This window comes from Vidua macroura, chromosome 12 (assembly GCF_024509145.1).
Source record: "Vidua macroura isolate BioBank_ID:100142 chromosome 12, ASM2450914v1, whole genome shotgun sequence".
NCBI lineage: Eukaryota > Metazoa > Chordata > Aves > Passeriformes > Viduidae > Vidua > Vidua macroura.
Genome location: NC_071582.1, coordinates 21775227 through 21793858, shown reverse-complemented (window position 1 = coordinate 21793858; position 18632 = coordinate 21775227). Strand labels below are relative to the sequence as shown.

The 18632-nt window shown below is 57.9% G+C and overlaps 2 protein-coding genes across 3 annotated transcripts in view; one reads left to right on the top strand and one right to left on the bottom strand.

The window, feature by feature from the left end:
* Nucleotides 1–934: 934 nt before the first annotated feature.
* Nucleotides 935–3591, top strand: CIAO2A (cytosolic iron-sulfur assembly component 2A). Of its 2 annotated transcripts, none has more exons than XM_053988060.1 (5): nucleotides 935–1101; nucleotides 1369–1533; nucleotides 2045–2094; nucleotides 2413–2458; nucleotides 3130–3591. In XM_053988060.1, the coding sequence occupies exons 1-5, from the start codon at nucleotides 978–980 to the stop codon at nucleotides 3225–3227; spliced, it is 483 nt and encodes a 160-aa protein (XP_053844035.1). In that variant the 5' UTR covers nucleotides 935–977; the 3' UTR covers nucleotides 3228–3591. The 2 variants fall into 2 exon arrangements, with proteins under 2 accessions (XP_053844035.1, XP_053844034.1); XM_053988059.1 differs by having other exon boundaries at nucleotides 3086–3591.
* A 4452-nt stretch (nucleotides 3592–8043) lies between these two features.
* The window catches only part of ADAMTS7 (ADAM metallopeptidase with thrombospondin type 1 motif 7), a 35963-nt gene continuing 25374 nt past the window's right edge, over nucleotides 8044–18632 (bottom strand). Inside the window, exons 21-24 of the mRNA XM_053987920.1 lie at nucleotides 17524–17697; nucleotides 16558–16704; nucleotides 15590–15749; nucleotides 8044–9572 (exon numbers count right to left, since the gene is read on the bottom strand). Of these exons, the coding sequence (XP_053843895.1) occupies nucleotides 9400–9572; nucleotides 15590–15749; nucleotides 16558–16704; nucleotides 17524–17697 (654 nt within the window). The 3' untranslated portion in view covers nucleotides 8044–9399. The remainder of the gene's footprint in view (nucleotides 9573–15589; nucleotides 15750–16557; nucleotides 16705–17523; nucleotides 17698–18632) is intronic.

Genomic DNA, 18632 nt, shown 5'->3' with positions numbered 1-18632 from the left:
CCCCGCCGGCACGCCACTTAGGCAGAATTTTCTTTCTCTTGAAGTAGAATGCTGTGTGTCTTTTCTCTGATCTCTGTTGCAGATGGAGCCCCGTGGCATTTCTGTGTCCCCACTATGGGGCAGGGACTGTCCCGGGGTCTTCTCGCTGTCCCCACCCCGGAGCCAAGACTGTCCCGGGGTCCCTTCTGTGGCCCGGGGCTGTCCCGGGGGTCTCTCCGTGTCCCGGGGGTCTCTCCGTGTCCCGGGGCTGTCCCGAGTTCCCTCCCTGTGTCGGGGGATCCCTCTGTGTCCCCACTCTTTGTCCCGGGGGTTTCTCCATGTCCCGAGGCTGTCCCGGGGGTCCCTATGTGTCCCCTCTCCATGTCCCGGGCTCTCTCCGTGTCCCGGGGCTGTCCCCGTGTCCCTCCATGTCCCGGTGTCTCTCTCCGTGTCCCGGTGTCTCTCTCCCTGTCCCGGTCTCTCTCCCTGTCCCGGTGTCTCTGTCTCTCTCCCTGTCCCCGTGTCCCTCCCTGTCCCGGTGTCTCTCTCTCTGTCCCTGTCCCCGTGTCCCTCCGTGTCTCTGTCTCTGTCCCTGTCCCCGTGTCCCTCCGTGTCTCTGTCTCTCTCTGTCCCGGTCTCTCCCTGTCCCCGTGTCCCTCCGTGTCCAGTGTCTCTCTCCCTGTCCCGGTGTCTCTGTCCCTGTCCCCGTGTCCCTCCGTGTCCCTCCGTGTCTCTGTCTCTCTCTCTGTCCCCGTGTCCCTCCGTGTCCCGGTGTCTCTCTCCCTGTCCCTGTCCCTGTCCCCGTGTCCCTCCGTGTCCCGTCCCCACCCCGGACGCGGCCCCGCGGAGCAGCCGAGGCCACGCCCCCATGTGGGCGTTGTTCCCGATCCCTCCGCGCCCATTGGCCGGGCCCGGCCCCGCCCCCGGCGGCCATTGGCCGCTGTCTGCCCCGCCCCACGCGGAAGTGGCGCGGCGCGGGCCGATGGCGGAGCGCGGCCATGGCGCTGGCGCTGGCGCTGCTGTGGCAGGCGCTGGGCCGGGCGTGGCGGAGCCCCGCCGGTAGCGCCCGCCATGCGCCCCCGAGCCGCGCCATGGAGCACGACAGGGCCATCGAGGTCTACGGTGACTGCCGGAGGGCGCGGGGGGAGCCCCGGGCGTGGTGCCGCTTTGCCCTTGGCGGGGCTGAGCGGGGGGGACGCGCCGGGTCCTGAGGGGCTCAGAGCGGGGAGGGGGCCCCGAGGGGCCGGGCAGGGCCGTGCTTGGCTCGTTGGGCTCGCTTGGTGTGGCTTCCAAAGAGCGGCAACGTCAGCCGGGGCGGGGAGGGGGTGCTGGTGAAAATCCCTTTCGTGAAATCCAGGGAGGGTTCCTGATTGTGCTCGCTTGTGGCAGATATAATCCGGACTATCCGGGACCCGGAGAAGCCCAACACCTTGGAAGAACTGGAAGTGGTGACAGAAAACTGCGTGGAAGTGCAGGAGATAGGGGAGGATGAATATCTGGTCGTCATCAGGTTTACACCAACAGTACCTCATTGCTCCTTGGCCACTCTCATCGGTGAGATCCCTTTGATATTCACAAACAAAGAGCACAGGGCTCATTCGAGGCTGGCTGGGTGCCACCAGTCCCAGTGCAGATTCACTCTTGCCTGGCTGTGTTGGTTTGACCAGGAATTGCAGCTTGAGAGCCAAACCAAAAACCAAACTGAGCAAAAAAAAAAAAAACCCCAAATCCAGCAAAATGGGGACACCCATGTGTTTGTGTCGTGTTAGGGAATCTCTTCAAAGAGAACCTCTCAAAACTCTGCTGGGAAGTGGTACAGAATTCCTTCTTTGCATTCTCCAAGTTACTTCATTAATGTTATTAATTGACAATTTGTCAGCTCTTAAATTTAAAAAAAAAAATAACCAACTTCCTTCCTGCTTGTCGCCTTTCCCTCTGTGGCTTGTGCTGCTCAGAGTACAAAAGGACATTGTCAGTTACACTGACTGTTAAACATGGGTTCTCTGAAAATGCTCCTCAGACCTTGACTTTTACAGAAAACCTCTGTTGTGTTCTCTTTTAACAGGCCTTTGTTTAAGAATCAAACTTCAGAGATGTTTGCCTTTTAGACACAAGGTAAAGTGCCTGCTTTGAAGCCCGTTTTAAATTCCACGAACACATGGCAGCCTCCCTGAATTAAACACAGGCCTTTAGAGACTTGACCAAAATCATTTCAAGAGCACATTAATTGCCTGGGGATCCCTGCAGCTGATTTTTGGGTGGCTGTTCTGGTTTTGCAGCTGCTGGCTCCTCGCTCCTGGCAGCAGTCCCCTCCTGTGGCAGCAGGGGTGACAGCCCTGTGTGTGTGTGTGTGTGGGGGGGACAGGGTTTTCCTCCAGGGGGGAAAGTGTTCCACTGCTGTGGTGCCCCTAACACGGCTGATCTCTCCTCCAGCTGGAAATCTACATTTCTGAGGGCACACATTCCACGGAGGAGGACAGTGAGTAGAGCCCATGCATGCTGCAGCTTCAGCCTCTTGTGCTCTGTCCTCTGCTCCCCTGCCTCCCCAGAAATGGATCCCCTGTCAGAGCCTGGAAACCCAGAGGTGTTCCCAAGGCTGTGGTGACTCTGTGACCACCTGCTGCTTGCTGGTTTGGTTTTTTAACAAAACCCTCCCCAGTCCTGGCAGGTGTTGGTAACAAAAGTTGAGTAATTGACAGGAGGAGCTGCCTCAGCTGTTGGTCCCACTGTCCTGAACTCCCCACTCCAAAACTGGGCGTTTCTCAGGCAGGTTTTTTGCAGTAAAGCTGGCAGGACCTGGATGTTCTGCCCAGCCCTGCCTCAGCAGCCGTGGAGTCCCAGCAGTGCCCTGAGCATCCCGTGCCTGCCAAAATGGGATAGCTGCAAACTGAGAACCTGCCCTACTCATTCCTGAATCGCACTCCTGATTCTGGGACACGCCACTGGAACACCTGCCATCCTTCTCCTGAGCTGGAAAAGTGGCAGAAATGATTGTTTCCTGTGGTTGCTTTGTTGTGACTGCGCTTGCATCTGCCTCCTTCCCCCCTGCCCAGTAGTGCCCCCCGAGATGTCCTTTCCTGCTGAGCCCCCCCGGTGTCCCTGGCAGCTCCTGAGCTCTGTCCTGGCTGTTTGTCCCGGGGTGTTTTGCAGTCAACAAGCAGATCAACGACAAGGAGAGGGTGGCAGCAGCCATGGAGAACCCCAACCTGCGGGAGATCGTGGAGCAGTGCGTGACTGAGCCCGACTAGGGACCCCAGCCCGGGGACAGCCCTGCTGCAAGCTGAGGAAATAATAATAACCAAGGCCTTGGCGTTAATACTTGAGTTGTTTTTTTCTTCCATGTGTTTTTTTTTTAAAGAGAATTTGTTTATAAGATAGATATAAATTATGAGGAATCAGTCTCTAAAGAAAGGCCGGTGTATAGTGCTGGAAGTTTGTAATTTTTGGTGTCCAGAGGAATATTTTGTGATTCAAAACACATCTGCATTGCCTTCTGAGAGAAGTTGTGATACAAATTCAGTTTTGCCAGTTGAATTTCTACATTGTTTCAATCACTGCACTGTAAAAATGAAACAGATTCTTGTACTGAAGTGCTGCTTTCTGGGTCCTGAATTTGATTTGGTTTTTTTTTTCTTAAGGATCAAGTTTAGATTTCTATTACAGAAATTAATTTCATTCAGCTTCTTTGGTGTTGATAAACATTAAAGCTGAAACTCATTCAGAAAAAGAATGTGGAGCTGAGGGACTGGACTAGAACAAGGAGATTTTTGCTGGGACACAGTTCCTGCTCAATCCTCGTGCTCCTTTCCCTGTTAACACATTTCTGATTCTGGAGGCTTTGCTTTATAACCACCCTGAGGGTGAAGTTTCCCTGCAGACCAGAACTTGATCCTGGCTTTTCCTTCTGGCTTCCCTGCAGTGTGGGAGGTGACAGCATCCCCCAGCCCCTCCTTCTGCTGGCTGCCCCTGTCCTGCTCCTCCTCACTGCTCCCTCAGTGACCTCACCTGGAGCATCCAGAACATTTCCAGCTGCCCCACCTTTCCCACTGGGGACGTTCCCCAGGGCTCCTCCCCAGCAGCTCTGGGTCTGAGCATGGATTTAGCTCTCCCTGGGAACCAGGCAGTTCCTCCTGCCCCTCCCAGGGCAGGTGTCCAGGATCTGCTGCCGTGGCTCCTGAGGGGTTTGGGGAGCTGCTCCTCCCTGGAGTGCTCCCTGCTTGGTGGCTTGCTTCCACGGTGAGAGATCCTTGGGGCACAGTGCAAACATCCGTGGGGATTTCAGGGATTTGTGGCCGTTTTAATAAACCCCATAGAGCTTCCCTGAGGGCATGGCAGCATGGAATGGACTCAGCATCACAAACAGGGAATGTTCCCCTTGGCACACCAGTGAAGTGCCCCATGGCACCGCAAGGCCCCTCCCCTCAAGCGCCAAATCAGCTGAAAAAATTAATTACAGGGGGAGGAGAACAATCCCCTTTTTCCACAGGTTTGTGCAGCTGTGAGAAAACACTTCTCAACTCCAGTTACTCAGCTTCAATTAAACTTCAGTTAAACTTCAGACTCCTTTGTAGCCCCGTGGACACAGCACAGGGGACACGTCCTGTGTCCCACCCCAGTGCTGGCAGGTCACATCCAGGCAGGTCACCCTGCAGGGATGGACCAAATGCTCCAGGCAGCCTCAGCTGCCACTCTCTGCTGGCTTCTTTCCTGGAATTTGCTTTTTTTTTTGTTTTTTTGCCCTCCAGCAGGAGGGTTGGTATTTTCTTTTCAGAATGGAGCTATCTCTGCCAGCAAGGAGGTTCTGTGGGTCCTGGGGCCACGAGATAGCTGCTCCTCTCCCTGGGTGGGCTCCTGGGGCTCTCTGCGCCTGCTGCCCCTGCACAGCTCGGTGCCACCACCCAAACTGCATTCCCAGCTCTGACAAAAGCCTGGAGGACAGGGAATGGTGACCCTAAGGCGACTCTCCTGGTTCCTGCAGTGCCCTGGGCTCCTCAGCCCTGAGGGCTTTGTGCTGGGGCACAGAGGGTGAGAGTTCTCTGGAGCAACAATTCGGGAAAAGGGGCCAGATCCCAAAAGCAGGCCTCTGGGAGCAGGAATGGTCCCAGTTCCTCGGGCAGTGGCTCGTTGCTGGGGCACTGGGGGTGACTCCTGGGAGCTGCTGCACTTCCCAGCGTTTCCCTTTTTACTGGGCTTGGGATCTTTGTCCATCCCTGCCGCTGCTGCCCCACGGACCGGGGCGGGCAGAGGCTTTGCTGCCATCGGCCTCTGGGGACACTGAGGTGACAGAGGAACAGCCAGGGAGCAGGAGACACCGGGGAGGGAACGGGGGACGGGGACAGCTCCAGGGGGATCCCATCGGGCAGGGTTTGGGGTGCTGGAGGAACACGGGACGTTCCCGGAGGAACACGGGATGCTCCTCCAAGCCCGGGAAGAAACACACGGGCCACCGCCCCCACCTGGAGCAAGAAGTCCTAAAATTGTTCCTTCGGATTACGAATCCTCTGCGTTTACAGCGGGGAGGGACAACTGCAGAGGGCACCAGCGACCCACGGCACCGCTGCGCCGGGAGGAGCGTCCCGGGGACCCGCCGGGCTCCGGGGCCGTGCCGGGGACCCCCCGGCTGCCCCCTGCCCGTCACCAGCTGCGCCCCGGCGGCTGCAGAGCCCCCCGGGGCTTTGCCGGAGGAGCTGCGGACAGGCTGGAAGCGGGGGACCGGACAGGGCAGGGGTTGAGCCGTGCAGGTTCTGCCCTTTCGGTGCTGTTCTCCGCGTGAAACACTGAGCTGCGGGAATCTCCGAGCTGAAGGGGCCGGGCTCCCTGCAGGAAGCCCGGCAGGAGGCTGCGCTCCTGGGCTCACACCTCTGCAGCGGCTCGGAGCAGCCCGGGAGGGACGCGGAGGAGCAGAGAGCTCAGCAAACGCCCAAACCTCGGAGCTGGGGGGATTCGGCCAGGGCAGCTGCTGGGCTCGCCCTCCAAGCAGGAGGGAGCAGCCCGAGCCCAGGCTGAGCCCCTGCCTTGGCTCAAACCCCAGCACAGCAGAGACCCCTCCCCACCTCCGCTGCCCCAGGCCGAGCCAGCCCCGTCCTGCTGCCCCTTTGCCAGAGCCCGACGCGCCGAGCGATTCCCAGCAGCCTCGGGGTTCCAGCCGGCGTTTCCAGGTCTGAAATCCCGTTTCCATCCCGGACCTCCAGGCTGGAGGAGGAAGAGGGCCGGGGGCTGCTCCCCTGCCCCAGGGCCGTGCAAAGGGCTCGAGTTTGCACACACTTTACTCGGGGTGTAACTATTACTCACCGCAGATGGCAGCGGAGCAGTCGCGGGTAGAGACAGGGCTGCTTTTATCGCGTGGGTATTTCTAAATGTTTAGACCCGGCTGAGCCTCCCCTCGGTGCGGGGCCGGGGCCGGGGCTGTGGGTCGGTGGCAGCGCTGCCCTCCCACAGCACACGTGGAAGAGCTTCACTGAATTTCCAAACCCGGCTGCTCCGGGTGAGCAAACACACCGGGCTTGGGACCAGCTGGGGAGCGGGGCAGCTCCTTTCCCTCCCTCCCTCCCCTCCTGCCCTTTTCTGTGCCTTATTCCCACCGGGAATGTCCCTCTGCAACGGGCAGTGCCGGGATGAGCTGCTGGAGCAGTGGCCGGGGTGCAGCACCCCGAGGTGGGTGGGTGGGGGCTGTTCCCTCCCGGAGCAGCTGGCAGGGATCAGCTGCCAATTAAAATCCAAACAAAAACATAACCCAGTCACATTTTTCAAATCCTTCCCTTGCTGTCCCGGCTTTGCTGCCCCTCTGTGCTGTGCCTGTGAAGCCTTTCTGTGCAGCACAAGGAGGCTTTAAGAACAGGAGGAAATAAACTCGTTTCTTATCATATCTGGAAAGGACAGGCGGGAGCCGAGCTGCTCCTGGTCCCTCTGGCTTCGCTGCCCGGGCTGGGACCGTGTCCCTCTCCAGTCCATGGTGAAGGACTGGTGACCCCTCTGGCTCCTTGGGAACTAAAACCCTCCAGCTGAGGTCACCTGGGCTGGACAGAAGCTCTTGGTGAGGTCTGAGCTGTGACCACAGGTGCTCTGCCAGGAGAGCCGGCGCTCCCGGGGCTGCGGAAGCGCTTGCAGCATTCCCGAGGCTCTGAGACACAAACAAGCTCCTCCACCAGCAGCTGCTGCTGCTTCCCAACCAACGAGCTCCTCTTCCTTCCTGTCTCCAGCGTGGAAATGTCTGGAGGTGACCAAGGCAGGCACAAAGGTCTGACTTCTGATCTGAAGCCAAGAGGTTCTCCCAGAGAGTCTTCCAGGAGACCACAGAATCGTGGAGTGCCTTGGGGGGGAAGGGACCTTAAAGCCCATCCAGCTCCTGGTGGGGGGTGGGACTGGATGGGCTTTAAGGTCCCTTCCCACCCAAACCATTCCACGATCCTATCCCAAACATCTTTTGATCCGCGAGCCCTTTCCTCCTTTCACCCCACTGCAGCAGCTCTGTCTGAATAACATCCTGCTTGTGTTGAGACAATAAAAGAAGTCCTCCTCAGAAGAAAAAAGGCATTTCTATATCCCATCCAAGCCTGCCCTCTGTCTGTGGGAAGCCATTCCCCCTTGTGCTGTCACGCCAGGCCCTTGTGAAGAGCCTCCTTCCAGAGACACTCGCTGGAGGTGTCTCACTGAAAGAAAATATTGCAGATATTTAAGCCAGATGTGGTTTATTGTCACTGATAATGCAGTTTCTGTGCTGGTGGGAGGCCTGGCTTGTTATGTGGCTACAAATGGCCTGGTGTCCCACAGGAGGGATGATCCTGTGCCCTCAGCCAGCCACAGCTGGGACCCTGCACGTGGAAAGGCACTGCAGGAGGGGCTCACCAGATCCTGTGCCACAAATAAATTGATTTGCAGAACCGATTTACCCCATCAACCCGGCTCATGTTTTAATCAACAAATCCCAGTTGCAAAGGGCAGCTGTGAATGATTTTCAGATGCAAACTGATCTTTCCTTCCTGCTGCCAGTGCCTGAACCATCTCCAATTAACTGAAAACCTTCGGAATTCCCCACGGGGAGGAGAAAATGTGAAAGCCACCTGCTTCCTTCAGTAATTGTTTAATTTAACACACTTTGTGAGCTGTGGCCATGAGAGCCCAACACAAGGGTCGTCCCGTTGCAGTCCTGGGAGGGTGACAGGTTGTGGGACAGATGGTGCTGGGGACAAGGAAACCAGGACTGGACACAGGTTCTCGGACCACAAAAACTTTACACCACCTTGGAACGGAATAAAGCACAAATGGTGAGCTCGTGGCTGGTGTTTTACATATAAATCACACACAGGAATTTCCCCGTTTGGGCTGAGTGCTGCAGCCCGGGCTGGGCTCCAGCCTGACTCTGCCCAGTGCAGGGAGGATTGCCCCTCAAGATCCCCCAGTTTTTGGGCATCCTCCACAGCCTGAAGAGTAATAGGGAAAGGAATTCCTACCTAAACGCTCCTGCCCTCCTCCAGAGACCAAGCTGGCAGGAATCCCTCCCCGAGACAGGGAGGGATCTGTTCCCACACCGCTCCGGGAGCAGGCGGTAGGGGCTGTGCCTCAGAGTAAATGGGATATTCTAGTTAAAAATCAGCTAACCTTAACAGAGGAGAATCTAGATAAGCAGGGGGAAAAAAAGGGTTCAGCCTGTCAGGCCACAGAAAAACACCTTAACCAAGCATTACACTGCTACACATACAGAAATCCAGGGACTGAGCACTTGGCTGCCCACGAGGGAGGGGATGTGCCACTCCCTGCCAGGGCAGCTTCCCTCTCCTGCCCGAAGGCACGCAAAGGAATGGGAATGTCCCGGTGGACTGCAAACCTCGGTGTCCCTGGTGATGCCCTCTGCTCCAGAGGGACACAGCAATGGGGAGACAGAGCCCTGCACAGCCCCAGCTGAAGCTGAAACTTTATTCCTCTGCCCTGCCTCTACTTCTCAAGTTAAATCTATTTAGCTTCAGTGTGTAAACATTTTAATGAAAATTACAGGAATGGGTTGCCAGCTTCAAGTCCCTTAAAGGAAAAAATAAAATAAAAAAAATCCCTACCCCAAAGGGTCAGCAGAGCCGGTGGAATGCTGGATGCTCACCTCAGAGATATAAAAATAATAATAAAAGTCAAGGTTTGTGCTGGCCAGCCAACACCTTCGAGAGGCTGCAAAGGTCAAACGATAGCACCATAAGCATTTCTGAGAGGTCCTCCCCAAATTATTGCTGCTTTCAGCTCCCCTTTCCCTCTGCTTCCCCGCTGGCGCGCCCGGGCAGGGCAGCACTCCCCGGAGCGCCCGTGGGGAGCAGCGGGAGCCCAGCCCCGGCAGCGCCAGCGATGGTCTGAGCACCTTTAGAGAGCGGCACGAGCTGCAGAGCTGGGGCAGAGGCACCAGTGCTGCAGGGCCCGGCAGCCGCGGGGACAGCGCTGTCACCTCCGGGACAGCCGCTGGTCGCCGCGGGCGCGGCCGGGCGCTGGCGGCAGCCCGTGCTGGCGGCAGCTGCGGCAGCACTGGGCGCGCACGGTGGGCAGGTGGCACCGGCCCAGCAGCCGCAGCGTCTGGCAGAAGGCGAAGGTCAGGCGGTCGCGCTCGCAGGGGACACCTGGAGGGGAGGCAGGAGCACGGGAGGGGGGGGGTCAGCGCCGCTGTCGCCACGGTCACCGCGTGCCCGCTGCGGGAATGAGACGATCCCTACGGCCCCTCCCAGCCCAAACCGCTGCGGGGCTCTGTGGAAGCTGGGCAGACACGGACACAGCTCCCCCCAGGGCAGAGCCCCCCTGCACCCACCTGGGCACCGCCCATCCCAGCAGAAAGCACACCTGTGCTGCTGCCAGCAGCTCCAAAGCGCCTGCCCAGGGCAGCGAGGCCGCCAGGGCACAGAGCTGAGGTGCAGGGGACAAACCCCCCTGGATTGTCACCTCCTGCCAGTCCCCACCCCTTCCCCCAGAGCCAGCGGAGCGGCGGAAAGGCCAGAATTCCTTTTTCTCTGAATTGTTTCGGTTATTTTGAGAGCCTGCATCATCTGGTTCGCTTCCTGCAGGTGTCCTGCAGCCCTCAAACAGCTCTGGTGCTGCTCTGAGGACGGGCTTTGTTTTGGGAACGGCTGCTCCAGGGGCAGCCCAGGCCCCACCTGGGCTCAGTCCAGCAGCACAGACCCATCCCCACATGATTTATATGAATACAGAGCTGCCTTGTCTGAATTCTTGATTTCCTCCTTCTCTACTGTATCTCAGAGCAGGACATAACTCGCTGAGCCTGCAGCTTCTCACCCAGTGGTGTCAGACTCGCTTAAATTACATCAGCTCAAAAACGAGCCTAAGCTTCAAATCTATGACTCTGTGATTCCAGTTTTACCTCGTGTACAGGGAATCGAAACAGATGACAGCTTTTCTCTGCAAAAGGGCAGGGCTGATGCACTCTGGGGCCACCCCCCCCACTGATTCTCCCCGGGCACCCTCCACCAGGGCCGTGCAGAGCAGGGACAGAAACGGGCCAGGGAAATGGGATTTCCTCTTTCTCAGGACACCTCTCTGCAGGGGCAACGCCGTGACCGAGCCAGGGGAGCTCTCGCTGACCACTGCCCCTCGCCCTGTCCCCTCTGGGAACAAAGGCTGTGCCAGGGAACGGCTGCTGCCCCCATTCCCACGGGAGCAGCCGAGCCCGGCCGAAGCAAGGGACGCGGCAGATGCGGAGCAGAGACTTCTCCCCGGGTTTGGGATTTCAGCCACAGCCCCCTCCCCCAGCCCAGCCGCCAGGAGGTCGCTACACTGCTCTAAAATGTATTTTCTGTTTCAGCTGAGGTATTTCCTCCCTGCCTCTCCAGCTGCAGCTCTTTGTGCCCGCCCGGAGTGTCCCTGTGCCCCCAAAAAGCAATTTATCACTGCACTGCTGGACCAACAGCGCTGACAGAGCGGGATGGAGGGGATCCCAGCCTCACACCACACCTCAGGCTGGGGGCTCGCTCCAGCCCTGCCTGCTGGGACACCAGCACTGGGTTTTCCCTGCTGGGCGAGCAGAGCAGATGAGCAATCTCTGCAGAGCCCAGGCCAGGAGTGCAGCACATCCCAGAGCTGCTGTGGGAGCGCCGGAGCCACAGGAAAAAGGGAAGTGCTTGCTGGTGCTCTGCTCCACGGGGCTGTCAGGATAATATTCCCTGGGAGCATCCCTGTGGCTCCACAAGGCACCCCCTGAACCCCCAGCCCTGCTGCACTGTGGCTTTGGAGCATGGGAGTACAGGCATTGCCATTTGCTGCAGGACAGGCATGGCTCAGCAGGGCTCCTAAAACACCTCAGGGGTGTCCCACCGGAGTGGCAATCAGCCTGGATGCCCACGGATGGGTGGGAATGTCCTGGGCACTGCTGGGGGATGCTCTGCCCCTCAGGGCATTCAGCACTCGCAGCTTCCTAGAAAGTTGTTTATGGATCACAACCAAGCTGCCTCCTGCCTTCCTTGGAAAGAGCTGTGAAGGCTCGCACTGGGACGCTGCTTTCCAGGCTTGGAGCGATGGCTCAGCCCTCTCCTGCTCCCTCTCCCGCGGGTCAGCACCCCGGGCCCATCAGGAAATTCCTGTCCCTGCCCCGTGCCCAGGCAGCGCTGGGCCCGCCCTGCCGGGGGTTACTGCTCTCTGAGCACCTCCTCAGCCACGCAGGCTGGGATTGCTGTGGGAAACAGCAGGGATGGGCTCGGGGATGGGGGAGCAGAGCCACCTCCCTTGGCTGCAGGCTCTGCTGACCTCACAGGAGACCCCGGCAGCACCCCAGGGCTCCGAAGCCAAATGACCTCATGGATCAGAAAAACGTCCAGCTCGGAAGGGACCCACAGGGATCATCCAGTCCAAGTCCTGCCCCTGCACAGGACACCCCCACAATCCCCCCCCAAACGTTCCCAACGCTCCCTGAACTCCGTGAAGTCACTGGGAGCTGTCGAGGGGTTGAGTTCCCATCCCTTTCCCAGATCCTGCTGCAGTCTCAGGGTGGATGCGTGCGGGGTCAGCCTCAGGTCTGAAAATCTTGGCTCAGCTTGTGATTCCTCCCTGGAATTTGGTCTTGGGCAAGGGAAGCTGTAATAAGCACTTAATTTGTCAGCTCTTCAGAGAGGGACCTACAGAACCCACCCCATTTTCATTGAATCCTTTTACTGCCATTTCTTTCTATTAACATTTTTTTATATAATACTTGCACTTCATTTGGAAACACGTTCCATAAGTCCATGCCAAATTTTAGGCTAAAGAAATAGCTTCAAGCAGGGCTTTAAAAATCCAGGCTAAGTCAGCACTTTAGAGACTGAAAACCTCCACTTTTTTGGGGGCTGTTTTTTTAGGTCGGTGTGGAAGTCGCTTTAAATTTCATTTAAGCTTCTGCCAGCCAGACCTAAGCTTTTACTTTTATTCCTGGGAAAAACAAACTTCCTGGAACACGTTTTGTAAAAACAAGGAAAGGTTGAGCTTGGAGCTGAGCTAGCAAATCCAGGGAATTAGGGGGCTGACCTCTGGCCCTCGGGATGCTCTCGGAGCCAGGGCCGAATTTAACAAGTAAATTATCCCAGGCTCCTGCTCTGGGGCTGAGGTGCCTCCCCGTGGTGTCTGGTCAGCCTGATGGGGTGCATGGGGTGCATGGGGTGCATGGGGTGCAGGGGGTGCATCCCCAGCTGCCAGCCTGCCCTGCACAGGCTGGCACTGAAACGGGGAGAAACCCACCAACCCCACAGTTTTCAGGTGCCAGCCCTGCTGCAGGCAACATCTCTCTCACACATTTTATCAAAACAGGGAGTCCTTTCTGGACTATCCCTTTCCCACTGACTTCTGCTGCTAATTAGCAGTTAATTAATTGCTCTCCATGCCTCGCTCAGCAGCACCTCCTGGCCTCACCACTTGGATAGGGACTTACACGCTCAAATGACAGAGAAAATTGGGATTTGCTGCAGTTATTTCCCACATGGATCCCTCGTGGACGAGCTCTGCGACTTGCAGAACCATGACCAATTTCATCTCCTTGCTCAGAGCAAGCAGGAGCACCACGTTTAATCGCCAATTAATCGGAATACAGCCAGCCCTGGGTAAGGAGCCAGCAAACAGGAGCAGTGGGACAGGGATGGTGTCTGGGACTGAGCCCGTGTGAGCAGAGCCTTCACTCCTTGGCCCAGGGATTGCTGCTCCCAGCACGGTGCCCTGTGCTGGCTGCTCCTGGGGCAGGGGGCTGGGCTCCATCCCGCTCCCAGAGGAGCTGCACCACTCACACACACTTGTCCTTCAGCCAGGGGAGCCTGCACCTCATCCCTTTGGAACTCCAAGCCGGGACACCTGTGCAACAGCAGTGTTTGCTGCTGGAGCCAAGAACTGGCCCCATCACCTGCCCGGGGCAGATTTGGGGAGCTCAGAGACCTCCCTGCTATGGGATCCAGAGGAATGGGCACGAGAGAACTGATCCATTCCATGGCAGGGCTGTGATGAGCACTGGGGCTGCCCTGCTCTGTCCTGGGCAGGGATGTGCCACCCCCACCAGGGTCTGCCGTGTCCAGCACAGCCACCACCAGCAGTGACCAGCTGGGTGACCAGCTCCATTCACCCCCTGCTTCCTCCTCCAGCACACAGCAATTCCCACTTTTCTGGTTTAAATCTGTCTGATCTGCTGCATAAACTGCTGCAGGCTTCTCCAGGCCCTCCTGCAGACCTGGGGCTCAGCTCCTTCCCACGACACCATAAACAATTCCCAGATAAATGTCCCCAGCCTCTGGAGCATCACACGGAGGCACTGGGGTGCCCACGGCTCTGAAGCTCCCAGGAGCCATCTAAGGACACCCTCACAGCTGGCTGCAGCTGTAAGGCAACAGCCACATTCAAAAATAACCTTGGTGGAATCTTCAGTTAATTTATAACCTGGCAACAGCTCAGGATTCTGGTTCTAATTAATCCCGACCTCCTTTAATTGAGGAGCCGATTGCTGTGAGATGTTTGCTTGTGCTTCATCTGTTCCATCTCTGCCCCAAATCCATCTGATAACGGTTTGAACATTTAAACCCTGCTGGGGTTATTGGCACTATTGTGTCCAGTGAGGCCATGACCACTCACAGAGCCAGCCCTGGTTCTGCTGGTACCGGAGCACCTCGTGCCAGAGGGGAGAGAGGCTCCTGTGCTCCTCACAAAAACACGGATTGCTCCAGCCTGAGCCCATCCTGTGCAGTAAAGACCCCCTGAAGCACAGGAAAGGGCTGGAGTTACATTTATGTCTTTCTGGGAGCCTTTGCCTGTGCATTTACACATCTGGGATTTCCTGCCATGTGAAAGTTTTGTTCCCCTTCATGCTTTGGCTGGAAACGTTTGTATTTCCAAGAGGCGTTTCCTGCCCTGGGCTGCAGCCAGAGCATTTATGTCATTTTTGATCCAGGATTCTACCATTTATTTGTGTGCTTCCTACACATCTCAGTGGTTATTCTGCTCCAGCCTTGGCTCCACAGCTCTCATCACCAAGCCTGGCACGGAAATTTTCCCCTGACCAAAACAGCCGGAACCGCACATCGTGTCTTGAGCTGGGCTGACTCATCATTTCCTAAGTGCTGGAGTGCCCCTCGGCCCTGCAAATGCTCCAAAAAAGGAGCAGATCAATGGCTAAGAACACCCTGATGGCCAACAGTGCCAGTGCCCAAATCCCAGTTAACCAAAGGCAACGCTCCTGCCTGCTCTGGAATTGGTGTTGGGAGGAACACGCTGGGCACGGGATTAAAAAAAAAGAGCTGGCAGGGTGGAATGGGTGTCCCAGGCTGCAGAGGGGACCTCAGGGATGTGTGGAGCAGCCACGAATCCAGCTCCTCCACCCCAGGCACCAGCTACTGCTGCCTCCCTGCCCCATCTCTCAGTCCTCCCTTTGTCCAGTAAACCTCCTGCAGGTCCAACAATACTTTCTGGGCAGCCAAAGAGCTTTTCTTTTGCACAGACACGTGAAAGAGATAAAGCTGATAAGCGACTGACACGCCTGATATCAGTGACATCTAATCTCTCATTATACTGCTTTCCTGTAAGGGCTGTTAACTCTCTCAGTCCCCAGATTTCTGTCTCCCAGGGAACTGCCTGGTGCTTGGGATGTATCCCTGAGAGTGGAAGAGGGAGAAGAAGCCAAGTGAGAGCCCGTGGTGTGGCCAAGCACTGTGGCTGCAGCTGGGGCAGGTAAATGACAAACAGGTTGACATGAGGCTGGCTCCCTGGAGCACCTGCTCAGACACACCTGAAGATGCTGGGGAACTGCTCCTTCATTCCATCTTCCGATGCTGGGCCCAGCTTGTTTCACAAGCCTTGTGTTCCGGGACTTTACCACTAAGCAGCTTCCTGAGAGCTCCATCACTGAGTATTCCCCTTTTCCTGACTGCCCTGTTGCCTCTGGATGGGGTCCCTCGGGTGTCCCTGTGCTGGGTGACACCGCTGACCCCAACAAGCACATCCCAGCTCACGTCTGTGCCAGCAAAACCCCGCTTGGCCCTTGAGGGACGGAGGCTCTGGACATTTGCAGACAGTTACAACATTCCCACTTAATCATCAAGCAGCCAAGTCAGCCTTACACAACCCACGTAGGAAACGCTGGCTCCATCCCCCCACGCCATCCTCCAGACTGGCTTTGCCTGCTGCTCACCTGGCTCGGAGCTGTCGCACTCCTGGGGGTTGCACTTCTGGGTGCTCTCTGGCCACGGCTCGTGGTCACACAGGCTGCTGTCCTCCTCGGCCACCCCCGTCCTGGTGTCGATGCACTTCACCTGGCGCCGCTGGATGCCCCCTCCGCAGGGAGCCGAGCACTGCGGGGAGCTGGGGCTCAGGCTGGGGACAGCCCCCAGAGCTGCCCACCTCCTGCAGGTCCCCATCCCCTGCATGTCCCCATCCCCTGCAGGTCCCCATCCCCTGCATGTCCCCATCCCCTGCAGCTCCCCATCCCCTGCAGCTCCCCATCTCCTGCAGCTCCCCATCCCCTGCGTGTCCCCACCTCCTGCATGTCCCCATCCCCTGCAGCTCCCCATCCTCTGCATGTCCCCATCCTCTGCATGTCCCCATCCCCTGCAGCTCCCCATCCTCTGCAGCTCCCCATCCCCTGCATGTCCCCATCCCCTGCAGCTCCCCATCCTCTGCATGTCCCCATCCTCTGCATGTCCCCATCCCCTGCATGTCCCCATCCCCTGCATGTCCCAATCCTCTGCAGCTCCCCATCTCCTGCAGCTCCCCATCCTCTGCATGTCCCCATCCTCTGCAGCTCCCCATCCCCTGCATGTCCCCATCCTCTGCAGCTCCCCATCCCCTGCATGTCCCAATCCTCTGCAGCTCCCCATCTCCTGCAGCTCCCCATCCTCTGCATGTCCCCATCCTCTGCAGCTCCCCATCCCCTGCAGCTCCCTATCTCCTGCAGCTCCCCATCCCCTGCATGTCCCCATCCCCTGCAGCTCCCCATCCTCTGCAGCTCCCCATCCTCTGCAGCTCCCCATCCCCTGCAGCTCCCCATCAAATGCAGCTCCCCATCCCCTGCATGTCCCCATCCTCTGCAGCTCCCCATCCCCTGCATGTCCCCATCCCCATCCCCTGCAGCTCCCCGTGCAGGGGAGCAGCCCCGCTCACCTGTCCCCAGGAGCCCACCACCCAGGTGGTGCAGGGCTGGCTGTTGCAGGGCCGGGTGCTGTTGGGCCTCAGGGTCTCCTCGCAGCGCCCCGGCTCCGGGCACGTCACCAGCCGGGCCTGCTCCCCGCCGCCGCACGGCTCCGAGCACTGCGGGACAAACCCGGCCTGGGCTCAGGGCTGCAGAGAGCTGGGCTGGGAGAAGGCTCCAGGGAGAGCTCAGAGCCATTCCAGGGCCTGAAGGGGCTCCAGGAGAGCTGGAGAGGGACTGGGGACAAGGCATGGAGGGACAGCACACAGGGAATGGCTCCCACTGCCAGAGGGCGGGGAGGGATGGGATAGTGGGAATTAGGAATTGTTCCTTGGGAGGGTGGGAAGGAGCTGGGATGGAATTCCCAGTGCAGCTGTGGCTGCCCCTGGATCCCTGGCAGTGTCCCAGGCCAGGTTGGACATTGGGGCTTGGAGCCACCTGGGATAGCAGCAGGTGTCCCTGCCCTGGCAGGGGTGGGCGAGCTGTGCCCAGGCCAGCCCGTACCTTTTGGCAGGCACATCCTTCCCTCTCTCAGGATTTTTCATAGAGGAGCACAGAAAGAAGAAAGAGAAAACAATTTCCATTCCTGCTCCTTGTTTTTCCCATGTGGAATGTGTTTGGAGAATTGTTTCCCTGGGGTGATTGCTTGGTTGGGTTCTGGTGAGGATTGTTTGGGGCTGGTGGCCAATCCAATCCAATCCAATCCAATCCAATCCAATCCAATCCAATCCAATCCAATCCAACCCACCTGTGGCTGGGCTCTCAGAGAGGGTCACCAGTTGTGGGTGAGTTAGAGATGGGAGTTAGAAAAGTAGGTTTGTAGTGTTAGTATCTCCTTTAAATAGTAAATTGTAATGTGTTATAGCATAGTTCTAATACAGAAATCATTCAGCCATCAGCATTTCTCCCCACTTGTTCACCTGCTGTCACAACAGTACCTCTCTCCAGGAGGACGTGTACCAGGCCAGGCACGGCGCGCTGCGGCACGGCAGCTGGGCCGGGGGCTGGGACAGCCCGGCCTGGCAGTGGAACGGCCGCAGCAGCCGCTGGTCCCTGGTGTCAACGCAGTGAACGTCCCGCACCTTCGTGCCCCCGCCACAGCTCCTGGAGCACTGCGGAGGGACACAGAGACAGTGGGGACACAGAGACACAGTGGGGACACAGAGACACAGTGGGGATGGACACAGAGACACAGTGGGGACAGACAGAGACACAGTGGGGATGGACAGAGAGACACAGTGGGGATGGACACAGAGACACAGTGGGGACACAGAGACACAGTGGGGACACAGAGACACAGTGGGGATGGACAGAGAGACACAGTGGGGATGGACACAGAGACACAGTGGGGACAGACACAGAGACACAGTGGGGATGGACACAGAGACACAGTGGGGACACAGAGACACAGTGGGGATGGACAGAGAGACACAGTGGGGATGGACACAGAGACACAGTGGGGACAGACACAGAGACACAGTGGGGATGGACAGAGAGACACAGTGGGGATGGACACAGAGACACAGTGGGGACAGACAGAGACACAGTGGGGACGGACACAGAGACACAGTGGGGACAGACACGCAGCCACAGAGGGGAAGGACACAGAGACACAGAGGGGAGGGACACACAGCCACAGAGGGGAAGGACACACAGCCGGGCAGGGGGGTCCCTGTGGGGACGGGAGGTGACCCCAGGGACACGCTGTGCCCTGGGCTGGGTTCAGCTGCCACCCCACCTCCTTTCCCCTCTGGCTCTAGGCCACGGCAGAGCACAGTCTGTGCAGCTCATCTGTCACTAGCACCCCTCTGAAAGCAGCTGGTTTCCAGCTGGAACAAGAGCAGTGTCTGTGCCTTAAAGAACCGATGATCCCAAGGAACAGCGACCACCCAGATCAGGGAGTGCTCCCCACCACCAGCCGTACTGAATTCACCCATCCCAGCTCCATCAGCCCCTGGCAGGGCACAGTGGCCACAACATGTGACAAATCACAGAACCACAGAATGGTTTGCAGTGGACCTTGAAGAGCACCTTGTTGCAAGCCCCT